Raw genomic sequence first — 19318 nt, 5'->3', positions numbered from 1 at the left:
TTACCTTCCTATCTAAATGAATGTACATGTCATCTCTTATTTGCACATTGTATTATTTTAGATATTGAAATAATATGTGTAGTTTTTTTATAACGAGAAATAATGGGCTTATTTAAACCATCCCACCTCTTCCACAATTGTGTGGTAGATTATAATTAGTTAAATACCAAACATCACAGTTTTTTACGTTTTAAATGCAAAAATTGAGCAATAAACACTCATAAAAGGCAGATAAGAACCTACTTTCCAAATCTGTGGCCTAACAATATATTTGGTACCACCATTTAAATTTAATGTTAACGTAAAAGCGTAAGAGACACAAAAAGATGGAGTAACACAGCGGGCCAGACAGCATCACAGGAGAAAAGGAATAGGTGACGTTTCGGGTTGAGACCCTTCTCCTAATCCGTGGGTTATCTGGTAGTCAGTCTGGCGTGAGAAGTTACTCCCTGAGGTAAGTGATTTTTAGCAGATCAGTGGTGAAGAAGAAGTAGGGCGCACCATCCAAGCTACTCTAGCTTCCCCGTCTCCCTCCTGCCATCTTCTAATCTCAGTCCGTTATCCCACTGAGCTCCACCTGACCTTCATTGCTGCCATCCCAATCACTAGTGATTTACCAGTGCCGTTCCCCTTAAAAATTAGACAAAGGAACTACTCATCTACCCATATTCCATGTTTTCTAAAAATTAGTGAGTCATTATATATGTGATTGCTAACAAATTTGAATCATTTTCCCATAATTTACTAGCAAGAGAGTAGTTTTGTGCATTAAACAAGACATATCTTATTGAAGGGCAAATGATTTAAGCCGAGAAAGGCATGTAAACGTGAAATAGCTCATGGATTCAGTATCAGGATTGTGCAAGCAATTTATGTGCTCACCGATGTGAGCAAGTTATGTGCTCACTGATCACTAAAAAAAGAGTATTTAAAGAAAACCTGCTTTGAACAATATTGATGCTGAAGTTATCACGTACAATAATTGTAAACAGGCACCAGAGACCGTGTATGATTTAAACACATCTTTAATCAGCACCAAAACTTAACAGCGTTGAGAACAGGTTGTCAGTACATCCTAGCTGATCCAACTGGCAGTGCCGGACACGAGTGTTAGTATAAGTGTTATAGTGGGGTGGAGTTAGTGATGCTGGCTTATGTGTGATTGGTTCACATGCATCATCAATCTACATCCTTCCCCCTTAGGATTAAATGTGGAAAGGGCACCCATGCCATGGAGTTAAACATACTCGCCATACCTGTCTGGTGGTCTGCTAACACGGCCCGAGCGCGTGCAGACCCAACCCTCCCCTCCCTCTCCTGAAAGATGAGACGGAGAGCCTGGAGGCGAGAATGGCGCGGGAGAGGCTTGTGGGGACCGAAAGGGGAAACATGCGGTAGGTGAGGCCCCATGGTTAGTGGAGACCGAGGGACGAGGAGGGGTGTAAGACATGCGGCGATGGGTGGGAGACATTGCAGAAGGCAGCTGGAACTGGAGCGGTGGAGCATAAGGACCAGCAAGCAGTGGTCGGGGCACCCTCACAGCAAGCAGGTGTTGTCGACTTCTCCGGTATACCGCTCCCTCACAGGTAGGATCGTGGCTCGTCAGTCGGGCTGACAACATTGCCCAAACGGGAATGTCCAGTTGAAGTTCGTAGATGGACAACCTGGCCCGGCAGTAGAGGCTTGAGTGGTCTGCTGGAACTGTCGTATGACCGTTTCTGGATGTCATGCTTCTCTTGGAGACGTTTCTGGATAGTGGCAGGCTTCAACACCCGAGGGACCAGCTGCTGTTGTGCGGTGGGGACCGGAGACCTCGTCAATCTCGACATTAGGCGCTGTGACGGCGATCCCAGGGTTTCGTCTCTGGCAATGTTTCTGAGATTCAGGAGGTCGAGATAGACGTCTGAATTTGAAATGCGCGCTCCCTCCAGCAAGTGCTTGGCACTTCTGACAGCGCGTTCAGCTAGTCCATTACTCTGTGGATACTCGGGAATGCTCGTGATGTGCTGGAAGTTCCATCGGTCAGCGAAAAGCTTGAACATGTGACTGGTGAGCTGCCGACCGTTGTCGGTTCTCAGGCTGACAGGAGCCCCATAGGCGGAGAAGTGTCTTTTCAGCTTCTTGATGACCATCTCAGATGTGAGAGAGGTCAGTTGGTCTAGTTCAAACCAGTTAGAAAAGGAGTCGACCAGAACGAGGTAGTGCTTTCCACACCCTTCGAAAATGTCTGCCTCCAGCGACGTCCAGGGCAGTGCTGGTGGAGGTTGTTGCAGAAGGGGCTGCCGCTGCTGAGGAGGCGCAAGGTTGTTGCAAGTGGGGCAGGAGGCTATGCAGTCCCGGATGTACTTGGCCATCCCCGGCCAGTAGAACAGATCACGAGCGCATGCCAGTGTGGAGTCGGCTCCTGGGTAACCGCTGTGTGCCTCTTTGAAGTATTCGTCTTGTAGCGATGAGGGTATCACTACCTTGTGACCCTTAACCACAACACCATCCTGAACCACCAGTTCATCACGGACCAAGAAGAACGGCTGCACCTCTGTGGGCGTGTCGGATTGTTTGTCTGGCCAGCCTGTTTTGATGATGGAGGAGAGGGTTTGAAGCGTATCGTCAGTGGCAGTGTGCATGGCCAGGGTGCGCAGTTGCTTACTGGAGACGAGGTCGACACCGAGGACTGTGAAATCTTCCTGTTCATAGGGGTGTTGTTCACAAGATGCCCGAGGTGCACGAGAAAGAGTGTCAACACAACATGCATGTCCTTACCCATTTTGTAGGTAATGGAGAAGTCGTATCACTGCAGCTGCAACATCATGCGCTGCAAGCGAGCTGGCGTGGCATGGATGGGCTTGTTCAAGATTGTCACCAGTGGTTGGTGGTCCGCCTCGACCGTGAATGTGTTGCCAAAGACGAAGTCGTGGAATTGGTGCAGGCAAAGACGACAGCCAGCAGTTCCTTTTCGATTTGCGCGTAGTGCTGCTCCGTGTCGGTCATGGTGCGAGAGGCATACGCGACAGGTAGTAGGGTGCCATCGGCAGATGGTTGCAAGCAGGCTGCGCCGAGCCCGAATTTCGAAGCATCGCAGATGATCGTCACCGGACGTTTCAGGTCGAAAAAAAGTCGGGGTCGGTGCACTGGTCAATTTGGATTTTAAAACATCAAAGGCAACCTGATGTTGCTGGAACCATGACCATGCAGTGTCCTTTTTGGTCAGCTGCCGCAGTGTGGAGCTTAATTCGCTGAGGTTCGGTATGAACTTTCCGAGATAGTTTACCGTGCCCAGAAAAAGTTGCAGGCCTTTCACGTCTTTGGGGGCAGGCATTTCTGTGATGGCAGTAGCTTTCTTCGGATCGGGTTTGAGGCCATCAGGAGTGAAGATGTGGCCGACGTAGGAGACCACTGGAACCCTGAACTTGCACTTGTCACCGTCCACAAGCTGCAAATTTTGTTTGACCCACTGAGTGAATTCCCTGATCTTTTCGACAACAACCTAGGCAAGTTGCCTGTGACCTACAAGATTATTACTGACCCCGATGTGACACCCGTCATCCGAGCCCCACACCAATTGTCATTTGCCATGACTGACAGGGTTCATTCTATGCTGAAGGACATGGCCTCCACAGGCGTAATTGAAGTAGTCAGCGACCCCACAGCGACCTCAACCATGATTGCCACAGTCAAGAAGGGAAAAATGAGATCCGCCTGTGCATCAAACCGAAAGACCTGAACACTGCCATTAAGCGCCCACACCATCCCACTTCTGACACCATGTAAATAGTCATCAGAGACAGTGTATGATTTAAACACATCTTTAATCAGCACCAAAACTTAACAGCGTTGAGGACAACAGGTTGTCAGTACATCCTAGCTGCTCCGACTGGCAGTGCCGGGAACGAGTGTTAGTATAAGTGTTATAGTGGGGTGGAGCTGGTGATGCTGGCCTATGTGTGATTGGTTCACATGCATCATCAATCTACAATAATATAAACCTTACAAAAGGAAGCTCATACATATCGCCTGTTTTTCCATAATGTCTGACTATTGTTAACACTAGAGATTGCAGAGGAAGTGACCATCGGAATAGTTAGGTTGGGTGGTGGAGAGGAGAATAGGATCACACATGGCCAGTTGGAAAATGGTGACTGATGGATGTATTGGGTGATTCTGTTTGTTTGCGGAGATGAGCAGATAGGACTTGGGCAGTCAATTGACAGGGCAAACATTACAGGAAATGCCAGTGATTCTGGGAAGAAAGGTTGGGCAGATAACAGCACCAAGGGAACAGAGAAGGGTATAGTGAGACTGTTCACTAAGGAAGAGTACTTAAAGAAAATCCTGCTCTGAAAAATATGGATGAAGAAAACATTCCCCAGAAAAAGCATGGAGATGGTGGAGCCCTTAAATAGCACCAGAAAGTGCTTTTCTCTCTGGTTAAATTTTTTTAATTCCTGGGCGATGCTCACATTGTTTTCAGACTCATATGTGTAGTACAATATGCACAAGTGACATCAAAACAGCCATACCATGCCGCTTGACTTCCTTGAGCTCATTCAGCCACCTCTGTGCTTCCAGTCATTATGTTCACAGGGGCCTCCGCATCTAATCTTCAAAGGTGTGCACCAAATGAAATAAGAACCAGATTGTTCTTAGCATTTGAATTTTTTTTAGTATAAAATATTATTGCAAAGCAGTACTAAATGTCTGCGTCATTGTCCACAATATTTTTACATCAATTGTTCTTTAATAATAGACCAGATTGTATGCATTAACGGGCATTAGCTATAAGCTGAGGTTGGACAAATTTATATTGCGTTCTCTGGAACATCGAAGGTTGAGGGAAGTCCTAATAGAAGGCTTTTTGATAGGCACAGGAATATGCAGGAAATGGAGAGATGTGGATCACATGCAGTCAGAGGAGATTAGTGTAAATTAGCATCATGGTCAGCACAAACATTGTGGGCCAAAGGGCCTGTTCTATGTTCTCTGGCCCTGAGCCTGGAGCCTCTGCTCACTATCACCCTACATCTGCACTTACTATGTCCATGTGATGACCTATCTTACTTGCTTAAAGTATTATGGACCATACCAGGCATTTAGTGATGGGATGTGAAGCTCCACCTCAAAACTCCTAAGAAAGCTTCACCTCACCTTTGCCTATACAAAATCAGAAATATTTAAAAATGTAAGAAAATAATCTTTAAAGTCTAAAAAACACTCCACGAAAAAAATAAGCTAACCAAAATAATTTAGAAAAAAACACAGCCCTACATTCCACATTGAATTCAATGTGGTCTCAGATCCTAAGCCAGATTTAATCTAGTGCTGAATCCGAGAGGTAATTCCCTAGTGTTCCCTGGGCAGTCTGCAAGGAGTGCAGTGATAGAGTGAACTGACAAATTCAGCATTCCAAATCTGTCAATGTGTTCAAGGCCTCTGCATTTGGCAGCCTGTCATGGGCTTGCTTCCATTTAAAGAGGTATGTTCCAGTGGTTCCATTAAAAAACGTAAGCATTTATTCACAAGACCTGGGTAAATGGCAAGTTTTGCAGCAATCTTGTTAATGTACGATTACAAGGTGGAGTTCCATTTTGTACAAATTCCTATATTCTACAATAGCAATTCAAACAGTTATCAGTTAATTTATGAAAAAAAATAATTGCACATATCAGTACCAGATAAAAACTCCTGAAATCGACCTTCTGAGATTGTATTTCCTGCCAACTGCTTCACTGAGTCCTATTATACACAAGTTCATGGTCTCAGGCACGTCACCCTTCAGGCTATAATAGGAAATGCGATGACATTCAATATTGGGGCTAAGAAAAGAGAGAGATATGGGGTTTAGTATTTGGGGTGGGTTGGACAGGGAAGACAATACAATGAATGCACCATTCAATTTCAGCTCTTTAATTAGATTTGTTATTCTTCCATTTCAACTCCTCCAACAACTATATCTTTGCAAGTTTCTTTTTAAATGACAGCTTGGGAATATGTAACATGCTTAACTTTAAGAAAGATGACTGGAGGCCATCAACTGTCAAAGCCAATACTAAAGCATTGACAATAAAGAGTTAAAAGTGTTGAAATGAAAAAAAATGTTTATGGAAGCTGTTTTACAATTCGTTTCACATCTGTGCAAGACAGTTGTGTGTAATCAAGGAGTGAAATATATAAGTTTGTGAAACTATGGATTTAATGGCTCTCTTAGGGTGTAAAATGATAGGGGCTTCAAGCAGGTAGATATAACCAGCAAAATCTAGAAAAGAACTAGAATAATATAAACACATGGTTTTGGATAACTTGGAAAAAATCTGTGTTGTGTTTGCGTTAATCATCTCCAGAAGAAATCCAAACTGATACTTGAAACATAAGACTTGGAGAAAGCAGTAAGGCCTGAGGCATTGGTGATCTCAAGGAGCTCTCTATGGGTCAGAGCCACTTTTCTGGCAGAGTGCAACCCCAGTTCACAGGATTGCCTCTTAGAGAACTGTAAAACACTGCAGGAGTTGTGTTGTCAATGCTACATAGCATTTTGTTCATTTTTATTTTATAGGTAAATGCGTTGTCACTTGTTAAAATATAAAATTTAAAGTGAAGCCTGCACTAATTTTCCGAGCAAGCATCTACTAAGTCATGATAATAGTTTCCTGCAGGTTTATAATGTAGTCATTCGAATTTTGTTTTATATCAACCAATCATTGTACACATGTGTGGCATCTTATCTAAAACAAATGGTAAACATTAAAAGTAATTCACAAATGAAACATGCCGACAAATGTTCTGATCTTTACACTTCCATGTTGTTTTAAAATATAATTCAAATGCTTTTGCGCTTTATGACAACATTTGTTTCTTTTTTTCTTTCTTTGTTTATAACTCAGATAAATTGTCAGAAATTTGATCAGCTTGGAAACAATGGAAGTTGTACCTCACTTTTAATATGATTTTGACTCCTACATGTTTTAATATGCCATAATATTATAGTGACAAGAATTCAAAAGTATTTACCACAAACACCTTGGGACATATTAAAAGTAAAGTGAATAGAGCAATATGTAAATGTAAATGTTTCAATGTTAATACATTATGAACCAAAACTCTGAGTAACATGGAGATGGTGTAATCCTATGAAATATCTCATAAAATAACCAAAAGTACTATTATACCCCTATATTCGTAATGGATGAGAAAGTGGGATTACATAGAACTAGTGTGAATGGATGATCAATGGTCAGCGTGACTCAGTTGGTTAAAAGGCCTGTTTCCATGCTATATCTTTAAACTAAACTTAAGCTAACCTTAATTTAGTGTGATCGCTGTAGTCAAAAATCCTCGTGGATTGGAGGTTCTCAATCTTTTTCTTTATTTTTTTACGATGTAGGAAAACACACTATTGAAAAGAAAATTGAACATATTGTGTTCATAAAATATCGTTGATTTTCTTTTATTTCCAATATCTCATGTTTGATTACGTCTCTTGGAAATATGGCTGACAAATTGACTGAATACTACAAGATTGCTTTTTCTGACACTTCAGCCCCAATTCACAGATTGAGTACTTGGTGTGGATATGATAGCAAGCAGCATGCTTAGATTAAATCACTGTGTGAGGCCTGGAGAGATATTAACTCCTGCGATTCATTACTGTATTCCACCTCTTGCCCAAATCCAATGGGAATGACTCAGCTTGGCGGGTGGAAGCAGGATTTCGGGTGGCTGGAGACCACCTCCGGGGATTCCAGTGGACAGTCTCCTGAGACAAGAGATACACAAATTTTCTTTATGAACTGGAGAAGCACTCTTACTCCTCCGAACCCATAAGGAAATAATTATTTACTAAATTCAAATAAGCAATGTCGCTTGGGCTCTCTCGGTTCTGATCTTGATTGCTGCCGTTTCTGGCTGCTGTGGCACTAGTTGGGATTTATTTGACTGAGAGTAGCAGGCAGATAAGGATCCTGTTCGAGTTCTGAGACAACATTTGATTGGTGTTGGCTAAGGCTGCAGTAGGAATGAGTGGGTAATCCTCTATTTCAGCCCCTCATTGGGCATAGGGGTTAAAATCAGCCTTTTATACTGCATCTTCCAGTTGGTGGGGACTTATACAAATGGAACATTTCCCTACGAACAGGCAAGAAATTTAGTAGAGGAACAAAATAAACAAATTTTAAGCCCCATTGTCAATTTCAATAATGCATTGTAGACCAAGTCACTTTAAGAAAAATTGCTCTTACTGTGGTATTAAAATCCATAATTGAAAACTATAAATGAAACAATAAATACTGAAAATACTATCCACAGGATAGTCAGCAACTGTGAACAACAAAATATATATTTTTTAATGTTGAAAATATTTCAGGTTTTGATGAAAATTCTTCGACAGAAAATCTTATTTAAGTATGATGTCTATGTATTATTTGTTGATAGTTGTGATTTTGAAGCTGTACTTTTCATATTAAGGAAAAAACCAAGGCAAAGTAATTAAAATACCACCTGGGAGAAAATCTGCTTAAAAGCAGGTAGTTTCATTTTAGAAAGCAAATACTTGCCAGTGTACATTTTTTGCCCTACATTTTTCCTTTGAATGATGAAGCCTTGATCTCAACTGAGCTGTTAATTTTAGCAAGTTTTCTGAGGTGCCAGAGTATTTAGACTTGTTTCTAAGCTTTGTTAAAAATAAACATGGAAATCTCCCTGCAGGTGTTTTGATGGCCCCAGATCAGAGCTGGATTTCCTGTTTTGGTTACAAAAATATGCCAAACTTCAGTTGATGGAAGTAGCTAAAAAAAAAGTCAACAACATCAATTGATTACTAAAAGGAAGATCATATGAACTATATTTTTTGTAACTATAATACATTTATCTCTGTGTCTTTATTATTTTTTCATTAATAAGGCTTAACTGCAGATCTACAATCCAAGTCCATTTTACACTCTCCCCCTCCCACTACACCATTTGTTACATATGGCACTTTGAAAAATGACATGAAATGTTTTTGTAACTTTCGTATAATTTAGGCTTTTTTTTCATCTTGATTGCACAAATTAGTATTTTTATATAATTTTAAAAAGTTTACTCCTAAGTGAGTATAACAAGATAAAGATGCATTTATCATGCCATATGACCTGGTTGCTCAAATAATAGACATCATTATTCTGCTTGTACAAGGTTGAATGCAAGTGGTGTGTTATGTACTGAAAGTGCATCCTGGCATTCACTAGCTTTATACATGTGCTATTCTTAAAATGTTGTTAAAAGGTTCAGAATTCTTCAGAACCACTTTCAGAGATGATAATCCAGTAACTTGATTTTTTTGTTTAATTTACGTGAATCTTCAGCAGCAACAAGGTCTTGGTTGCAACCCACTTGCCAGTTAATGTTTAGTCAAGTTATTTCTTTGCATGTATAAACTCATAAAGATCTTTGATTAAAAGCCATAGAAGCGTTTCTATAAGAATAAGTAATAGTGCTCTTCACAAGTATTTGAAAATGTCTTGGACAAAATTTAACCTGCAGATGACCTTGTCTTGTTTATTCAGTAGGGAGTTTTGAAGCAATGCATAGACTGTCCATTATTCTCCTTTTTGAGAAAATTAATGGCAGATGGTCTTGACCTCAATGACTGTCACTAACAGCACTGAATGCCTTCATTCTTTAATATCACGATATTGTTTCTTCTGTGGAGATAGTGACCTCTGATTGTGCAAGATCCCCAAGAGATCTACATGATAAGCCAGCATGCACATTTATTCCTTATAGAAGTATATACTTTTGTTCAAACACTAACATTCATTAATCCGGTTGTCTTTCAAAAATTGAATTGACATTTATTACAAATCTGAAACATTTTTAATGATTCAAAGTATTTAGTAAAAAAAAGATAAAACCAAAGCCTTATGACAGGACTTCTTTCAGTCAATTGTCTAGTTAGGTTTCTGTTAATTACACAGTTTTCTGCCACTTGTGTTTGAATTTAGAAGGGAACTTAAGTCTCAATGGCAATGACAAAATCCTGATCTGCCACTTGTCAATTCTAAACTATTTACTCAAATTCAGTTGTATGTGTATATATTTGTCAATTATCTGGATATATGATGGATTTGATCATGTTAATTTCATAATTTTGGTCACAAAGATTCTTAAAAATATATAAAGGAATAGTCACTAATGGGATGCAAGCCAGATGCTATGTGTCAGTCAGCACAATGGATAAAGGAGAGCAGAGACCATTTATTCTTACCCATTTAAATAAAAGCAGCTTCACTTAAAACAAATCTGATAAGAATAAGACAAACGTTGATCAACATGGATTTCTGTCTTTCTCCATTTCATTTCTTTGGCTGGGAAATTCTGGGGGGGGAAAAATCCTCTTTTGATCATAGATTTACGTCTTTAAATTTATTCTAACCACCATGCGTCAAATGTCTCAACATCATCTCTAATAAAACGTACATTTTTTTAAGTTATCTGCAGAATGTTATTTTAAACATGTACAGATTAAAAATCATATAATGTTATGTAAAATATTTTGGTGATATGGTGAATTACTTTTTGAGCATATGAAAAATTCTACTTTTAAGAATGAACTGCAGTTATTCAATTTTAATACAAGGATGTCGGTAAACAATTATTTTCTCAATGAAATTTCTGTTATTGGCTGTAATATAGGGATTGTGGCCAATATTTAATGTACCGCACTTGAGCATTTAACTATTGCTTCCAGTATTTTACTTGCACTTTATTGTTGGAGATGGTATTTATAATTTACTATGTTGTTTCATTCAGTGCCTGAAGAACCAAGTCACCAAGACACGACCTCAGTAAAGACACTACAAACAAGCAGGGAACTAACCTATCAATGGCTCCACACACAGATTGCCAACCGCGAAGAAACAAGTTCCAGAAATAAGAAACAGTGAGATCTTCTTTGTTTATGTAACAAATTATGTGAATTTTGCTACATGACTGGGGTAAATGATAAATGCTTCCTTCACAAATAGACAGATGAGGATAGATTCTTAACATAGCACCAGAATATAAAAATGGCTGTGTGACAGGCTTCCTGTTATCCAGGATAGACAGATTTCTCAATTTCATTTAAAATCAGACTTATTTTAAGTTAGTTGATGACCTGCAACATCATTATTGTAAAATCTACTCCTATATTCATTGCCCACATAAACAGACTGACAGTTTAAATAAATTGTGTTTTTTAACTGCTATTGATCTAGATATGTCAAATTACCTATTCAGAAATATGCTTCTCATGCAGGGGACATTGTCGCCATGACTATAATCCAGCCAGGTTTTTATCATCTTTGCTGAAGTTATATTCTGGTGTAAGGTATCATGACTGCTAACCGCTTATGATTGATGAAGCTGAAATGATTTGAAGTTAATACTCTAATTAAAACAAAATTTGGAACTTCTATTGCAGAAGAGAGAGATGAATATTTTAAAAATAAAGTGGAAAATTGCTGCCTCTCAGGATGAAGCAGTTGTAGGCAAATGGAGAATGCATGAACATTTGTTGGTGGGGGGGAAGCCGTCAGAAAATCTTGGTCCATTGCACCTTCTGCATATTTCAAAAATAATTGTGGACTACTTGATACATTACAGTGAGTGACATACTGAAATATGCCCACATCATTTCACAGTTCCAACAGTTAATGGCCTCACAGTTATTAAGTCAACTATTCAAGTTATTGAGACATACAGCATGGAAACGGGTACTTCAACTTGTCCATGCCAGCCAAGATACCCCGTCTGCCCACTTTCATCTAAATCTTTCCTGTACATGTACCAGTCAAAATGATTTTTAAAACCTGTTTAACTGACATACCTGACATAACTACTTACTTTGGCAGTTCATTCGATATACATATGGTTTATAAAAGTTACCCCTGAGGTTCCATTTAAATTTTTCCTCTCTCACTTATCTTGATTCCCTACCCTGATCTTGATTCCCTACCCTGAAGAAAGACTATGTGCATCCAATCTATCTATGCCCCCTCATAATTTTATCAATCTCTATAAGTTCATGCTTCTGTTTCCTGTGCTCCAAATAATAGTCCTAACATGCCCAAAACTCTTCCTATTGCTCATGCCCTTGAATTCTCACAACATAATCGTAAATCTTCACTGCACTCTTTTTTGTTTAAATGGCATCTTTCCAATAGCAGGAGGACCAAAAACGAACACAATATTACAAGCACAGCCTCACCAATTTCTTATGCAATTGTCTCATCTTTAATACTCAATTTCATGAATGATTTAATTGTAATTAATTTATTAGCCAAGTATGTAAACATACAAGAAATTAGATTTTCCAATAGTCATACAAAAAAGCAACAAAATACATAACCACCTAAAAATTAAACATAAACAGCCGCCACAACAGCGTGTGAAAATCCCCAGGGCACACAGCATAAGCGGAGGCCAACAGCCATCAGTTCAATGCCCGGGCCACACACACGGTCCTTCACCATGATGTGACCAGAGTTGTACCGACCGCTGTCACTCCCTCTGCAGTCTCTGTCCGCCCGAAGAGTCAGAAAGCCATCCACGCTCGCACTAGACTCTGGGATGTCCTCATGGTGCCATGTCCCCACAAAACACCTAGATCACTGCACTCACCGTACTCCCTCCGAGTCCTCACCAGTGCAGGCAGCACGTCCATCGTGTTTTTTCGGCAACCTCACATTTCCCACTGTGATGGAAGGCAAATAACATATACCTTCTTTCCTCCTTTTCTCCCGCGGTCGGGGCAATCGACACTTCTGCAGTCGGGGCGATTGAAGCTCCCGCAGTCAGCGATCGAAGCTCCCACATCGGGGCCGATGGAAGCTCCCGTGATCGGGGCGGTCGAAGCTCCTGCGGCTGGAGCTCCCGCAGTTGATCCCTAACAAAGGATCTGCCAGCTCCATGATGTTAAAGCAGACAGAGATACAATGGAAAACTCGCATCTCCATCGAGGAAAGAGACAAAAAAGTTTTCCCCTCCAGAGTTATTCTTTGAATCTGAATTATCCAATTGCATTTGTGTCTGGCAGTTTCAATTCGCACCATAACTAATTCTACTGTGTAAGTGCATCCATTCCATCTTTGTTTCAATCCATGCAGTGACTTATTAGAGAGGATTAGGATTAGACTGTTTTCATTTTGCTAAAAGTATTTTTTGACTGAAAATTAGTTGACATCTATAAAACACTTTATTCGGTTGATTTAGGAGAGGGGGGTAGACTTTTGAGTACTGCTGTTCAAAAAAGCTTTGTCCACAGGAGCAAAAGGAAATCACAAAGGTTTGGACTTTGGCCAGATCCTGTGTTCTGCAGAAGAGAAGCATGGCAATTGGGATAAGAGTGCGTGATGGAAACCAGTTGATTGACCGGTTGATTGAAGATGGTGGTGAGAATTGGTTTCCTTGAGGATCAGGTGGTAACCGTATTTATTAATTGGAACAGCAGGTGCTTGTGGGCATGTTTTATAGAATTGGGTGGATAGCAGGGTTCAATGGTAATCTTGGTATTGTGGAGTAGCCTTGGTACTCCGGGAGGAAGGGGTTGCATAGGATGGCACATTGTGTTTGTCGAAGGAGGAGTTGGAGTGGATATGCAGCATCGGCATTGATCACTGACGAACATGACAGATACAGTCCCTTTGCCAGCCATCCATTACCTACCTACGCTATCCCATTTTCCAACTCTCAGCCTATAACCTTCTGTGCCATGGTATTTCAATTGCATATCTTAATAATCTTAAATATTGTGAGACCATCTTCGGTGGTGATTTCTACATTTAGAACACCCTTAAGGGCCTGTCCCACTTACGCGACCTTTATGTTGAAAATTCAGCAGCGACCAGAAAGACTCTTTGGAGACCTCTCACGACCATAGGAGACCGCTCACAACCATATGGTCGTGAGAGGTCACCCGCGACATGTCGCCAGGGGTCTCCTATGGTCGTGAGAGGTCTCCAAAGAGTCGTAGCGTCTTTCTGTTTGCCGCTGAATTTTTAACATGTTGAAAATTTCGGGGACCTATCACGGGTGCCAGCAATCGCCTGTAAAGGTCGCGTAAGTGGGACAGGCCATTTAGGGTAAAAACTTTTGACCCAAATTTTCTCTAACTCCTCTACTCAACTAAGGGAAAAACTATCAATCCTACCTCATCCTCTCATAATTTCCAATACTTCATTTTCAATACTCTGAGCTTTCCCAACTCAAAGGAAAACAAACTACACTATTTATTCTCTCCTCATAGCTGAAACATGGAAGGTAGTGTCAATAGTCAGAGAATGTTTTCGTTTTGTTCAATTAACATTATTCTTTAAAAGGAAGATTAATTGATTTACATGGTTGTGGGGGAAAAGTGAAGAAAAAAACATTTTTCACTGTTTCTCTGTACACGTGACAATAATAAACCAATACCAAATGGAACAAATGGGATAGTTATAATAGCAATGTTACAAAATTTTGAGATTTTAAAATCAAGCCTGCAATTTATCCCATCAGATAAAGCATAAAAAGAAGTTTAATTTGACACCTAATTCACTTTCATATCTCAAGTATTTAAAAAGTTATGGCCATTTTCATACTCGGAAATTAGCATCTTGTTCCCTATTGACTTTCTATGGACATAACAAAAAAGCTGTGATCGTGGACAGTCAAAAGCACATAACTTTCTTAAAAATTAAGAGAACTGAATGAAATTTTCAGTTATCATAGATTGAAGCATTCTGAAACAAATATAAAATAATCTTACTTGGATGACCTGAAATTAAAGCATATAATCAGTTAGTTACCCAATTGTAGCTAATTTAAAAACTTCAATTACTAGATCTAAACATCTATCCATTTCTTAATAAATGATTAACATTTTTAAATAGCCTAAGTGTCCAAATAATATTCACAAATAATTCACAATAAAACATGATTTTTAAATTTCATTTACATTAATTTATAGGCCAAATGGAAGGAATTCAGTGTTCAATTGCTGTAAATTAAACTCCATTTAAATCAGCTTTCTAGTGGGATCCTGTGAACGCGCTGGTTTAGAACGTTCACATTGCGGTAGATTTGTGCCCTCAAATGCCCAGAAAAATACTGCAGGATATAATGGGGCCCAAATTAGCTACTCGCAACATTAAACTTTGTATAAAGGGATCTTAAGATGCCCTTTTTAACGTAAAAATAAACAGCCTACCTTCCGTTTTCCGCTGTATGAGATCCGACCCATTGTCGGCGGTCGTGGGTTTAGAGGTTAATTTTTAACCTACTATAACAAGTAAAGAAAGCCCTTAAAACTAAAAATAGCTCCAGCTACAGAATCTTCCAGCGATTTTTCGCTAATAATTAACTAGGCTGAAAAACCTCGATTTGAACAGCCTAGGGAAAATCGCGTTTTAAACCCGCCCCCCTCTAAACGGCGCCAAAATCGCGCACACGGGCTGGGACAGATTTTCAGCGACGCTTCAGGTAGGCTTTGCAACATACCTAGTTATAACAATTGGCTTTGCCTGATGGGCCAAATGGTATCCTCCAGTGTTATTACAATTCCGAGACTCTATGATTTTAATGGTTTGTGAATGTTAATTATTTTACAGGTTGATTGACTTTATTCATCTGACTTTTGTCAGGACGTCCAGAGCCATTCCACCTACCCTTTAAATCCATTCCCTTCCCACCCAGGTGACAACATAATACTACACAGGGCTTTAACATTGGGCATTGACAATGGCTAGTTATATGGTCCTCAACACACAGGTCAACCTTAAGCTCAGGCAGCTCACCATATTCAGCAAGTTCTGACCAATTCTCCTGATAATACAATATGATTAAACTGGTGATAAATCCAATCCTTATTTTATACCACTCCAGAACTCTTCCAATGGCTTTAGAATTGAATTTATAAGTTGTCTGTGAATAAGATTAAGGGCTAGTGATTAGCTGGAGATCCAGCTTAAGAGAACATATTGTTTGAGAGAAGGCTGAGCAAACTGGCCAAGCTGGCTTCTTGGCACCAGTGCAGGCTTTGGTTGGAGGGAGAATAAAATTCTAATCTTTATAACCTAAACCCATATGTGGCACACATACCACTACTCCCAATGGGCTGTGGTGCACAATTCCCACTAATCGTGGGGTAACTGATTATGGGAAGCTTGTAGTATTTGCGTAAGCTGGAAATGCAAGTCTTGATCATTGTTTTATACTTTTGTACATCTTGGTATGCTTTTTAAAAAAGAAAACAAATGGCGAAAAAATTATGAAGTAAAACAGAAACTATGGTATTCTATTATGGTATAACAGCCCAGGTTGTGTGGCTGGACTGCTGTGTGTGAGAACATTTGCATCATAATGCTGTCTGACTGAAAATACCTGTATTAGATCATCTCTGCCTTGAATCACTCCAGCTCAGATTATTGAACTAGACAATAAGACAAGTTCAACTCGTGAGAGAGGAGAAGTTATATCTGAACAGTTACCTCGCCATGCCTGACAAAAAGATGAAAGGTCAGAATGCTATAATGGATAGCGTACAGAACAAAGAGAGCTGGAGTGAGATAATTAATAAGGAGCTGGAGTAACCCAACAGACACAATGTACTCGCTCTCTATGAAGATAAGGACTAAGAGTATCAAAATCACAGCCAGAATACTGATCACAGCATCTTGGAATTGAAGATTACCCAGAATAGGAAGAACACAGAAATTGTGATACTGGAGGATATGCAATATCCTTCAGAAATAGGTTTGAGAAGTTGTGGTTTGTTGCCCCCCTGATGTCAGGATAAGGAACATCACAAACCCAGTTTGAAAAGATTATGGTGATGGTGGTTATTGTGTTTCTGTTGGAACCCACAACATAGGGAAGAGTATGTGCAAAATCATGTTTGATTAATACCAAGTGCTAATGGTTACGTTTAAGGGCAGGATCTCAGGTGTTATAGCATCTAAATTATACTCAAGTCAAGGGTTATTATTGATGTTGAGGCAGCAGATTACAAAACTGAACATTCAGTTGTTGGATTGCTGTAAGGATTATTGTTTCTATTTCTGGCCAAAATAGAATTGAAACTTTAGGTGCAACTCTTGAATTGGAATGAGCCCAATATCCAAGTGGAAAGGGTAAGTATGGTGCTCACAAGGAATTTGAACCTGTAAATTTTGAAGGAAGGTGAAGTAGCATGGGTTGGAGGGCTCAGCTGGAAAGACCACCAAGACAGTCGGGGCTAAATAGGCTAGGTTTGGTGTTAAGTTTATTATTTTACATGTACCAATGTACAGTGAAAAGCTTTGTTTTACATGCTACCCAAACAGAACAAAAAACCGTAGATAGATAAACAATCAGTTCAAACTCAAGTACAATCGACAGAGCAAAGGGGAAGATCTTCTTCTTATCGAGTCCACATACAAGATTAGAAGTTGTTCAGCCAGAGCTGAACACACTTCTTGGATCTGCATACAATGGTGTCTGTCTTGCGCTTCTTGTGCTTCTTGTGCGTGGTGGTGGAAAGATTGGCAGAAACATGGCCGCAACATGAACGCTCTTTCCTTGACCGCAAAGGGGAAGATACAGAGTGCAGAATATAGCTCACAGCTTTGTAACGCATTGTGGTGCATCAAGTCCTTGGACAAAGTTAAATATCCTCAATGGGGTAAAGATGAACTGAACTGTACCCTAGCTTATGGAAGGACTACTGTTCAGAAGCCTGATAATGGAGGGGAAGAAGCTGTTTGTATGGTGCATGCTTTCGAGCTTCTGTACCTTCTGCCAAATGGAAGTAGGGAGAAGGAGGAATGACTGAGGTGGGATAAATTTTTGATTGTTGAAAGCTTTTCTGAGGTAGCATGATGTGTAGAGTCAATGGTAGGAAGTTTGGACTGTGTGATGACTGGACTATATCTATAACTCTGCAATTTCTTGCAGTCTTGAGCAGACCTATTTGCAAACCAAGCTGTGATGCAACGTGACAGTATGCTTTCTATGGTGCATCTGTAGAAGTTTGGAAGAGTCACTGGAGACATGCCAAATTTCTTCGGTCTCCTCAGGAAGTATAGGTGTCGCTGTGTCTACTTAACTGTCGTATTAATGTGGTTAGTCCACGAGAGGTTGTAATGTTAATGCCAAAGAACTTGAAGTTCTCAAACATTCCACATCTGCACCATTGATGCTACTGGGGCATGTTCTCATCCATGCTACATCAAGTCAATAACTAGCTCCTTGAACTTGCTTGCATTGAGGGGAGACTATTGTCCTGACACCATGTCATTAAGTTCTCTATCTTCTTCATGTACTCCGGCTCATAATTGCTTGTGATTTGGCCCACAATAGCAAAGGAAAATAGTATGACGAGCAACCTTAGTACTAGCACTCCTGTAACATGATAGTTGCATTCCTAAAGCCCTTGCATTCTCGAAAATTGCAATATAATTTTTTTTCCCATATTCATCAATTGCCGATTTGCGGGATTGTAACATACGTGATAGCAGAACTGTCTGAAATTAAAGATAAAATTATCCTTTTGATAAAGGATATATTGACAGTAAAATATTGACTGGAGACCTCAGGCAGAAATAAAAATTTGAAGCGATTTAATAGAGAGTATATGTTAAGAGTATTATTGGCTCTCGAGATAAGAATGTGAAGGTGCAGAATGCAAAGAGCAGAGGTGAGTAGCCTAAGTAGAAAAATACTGAAAATGGCAGACAATCCCATTCTGAAAGGTAATGTACTTCTCAAAATATGTTAGAAATAATCTGCCTGCAATTAATAAGGGAGAAGACCATATTAGATTAGTAAATAAGTCATGTATCTCAATCTCAAACCTCCCCTTTCTTTCAAAAACCCTGGAGCGTATCGTTGCTTCGCAACTTCATTCCCACCTCCTTGCGTATAACCTACTTGAACCCCTCCAATCTGGCTTTCGCCCCCTCTATAGCACAGAAACTGCTCTCCTCAAAGTCCTCAACGACCTCCTCACCTCTGCTGACACTGGTTCTCTCAACATCCTCATCCTCCTCGACCTGAGAGCAGCGTTCGATACAGTGAACCATAACATCCTGCTCACCAGACTCAAAGACCTCGGCATTGAAGGCTCTGCACTCAGCTGGCTCCGTTCCTACCTTTCCAACAGATCCCACTTCATCTCTCTCCACAACCACACCTCTGCTACAGCCACAGTCACTCAAGGTGTTCCCCAAGGCTCCGTACTCGGCCCCCTCCTCTTCATCATCTACATCCTCCCCCTTGGTCAGATACTCCGCCACTTCAACCTGGACTTCCACTGTTACGCCGATGACACCCAGATCTACCTCGGCACCAAATC

At 40.3% G+C, this 19318-nt stretch overlaps 1 protein-coding gene across 3 annotated transcripts in view; it reads left to right on the top strand.

Moving 5' to 3' along the window:
- Positions 1-19318, top strand: part of lrriq1 (leucine rich repeats and IQ motif containing 1) — a 164188-nt gene that overhangs the window by 125051 nt on the left and 19819 nt on the right. For all 3 annotated transcript variants that reach the window (XM_033038198.1, XM_033038197.1, XM_033038199.1), the window contains exon 24: positions 10780-10909. In XM_033038198.1, coding sequence (XP_032894089.1) covers positions 10780-10909 — 130 coding nt within the window. The remainder of the gene's footprint in view (positions 1-10779; positions 10910-19318) is intronic.

This window comes from Amblyraja radiata, chromosome 19 (assembly GCF_010909765.2).
Source record: "Amblyraja radiata isolate CabotCenter1 chromosome 19, sAmbRad1.1.pri, whole genome shotgun sequence".
Lineage (NCBI taxonomy): Eukaryota > Metazoa > Chordata > Chondrichthyes > Rajiformes > Rajidae > Amblyraja > Amblyraja radiata.
The sequence above is the reverse complement of the archived record's forward strand: the minus strand, read 5'-3'. Positions and strand labels throughout refer to the sequence as shown.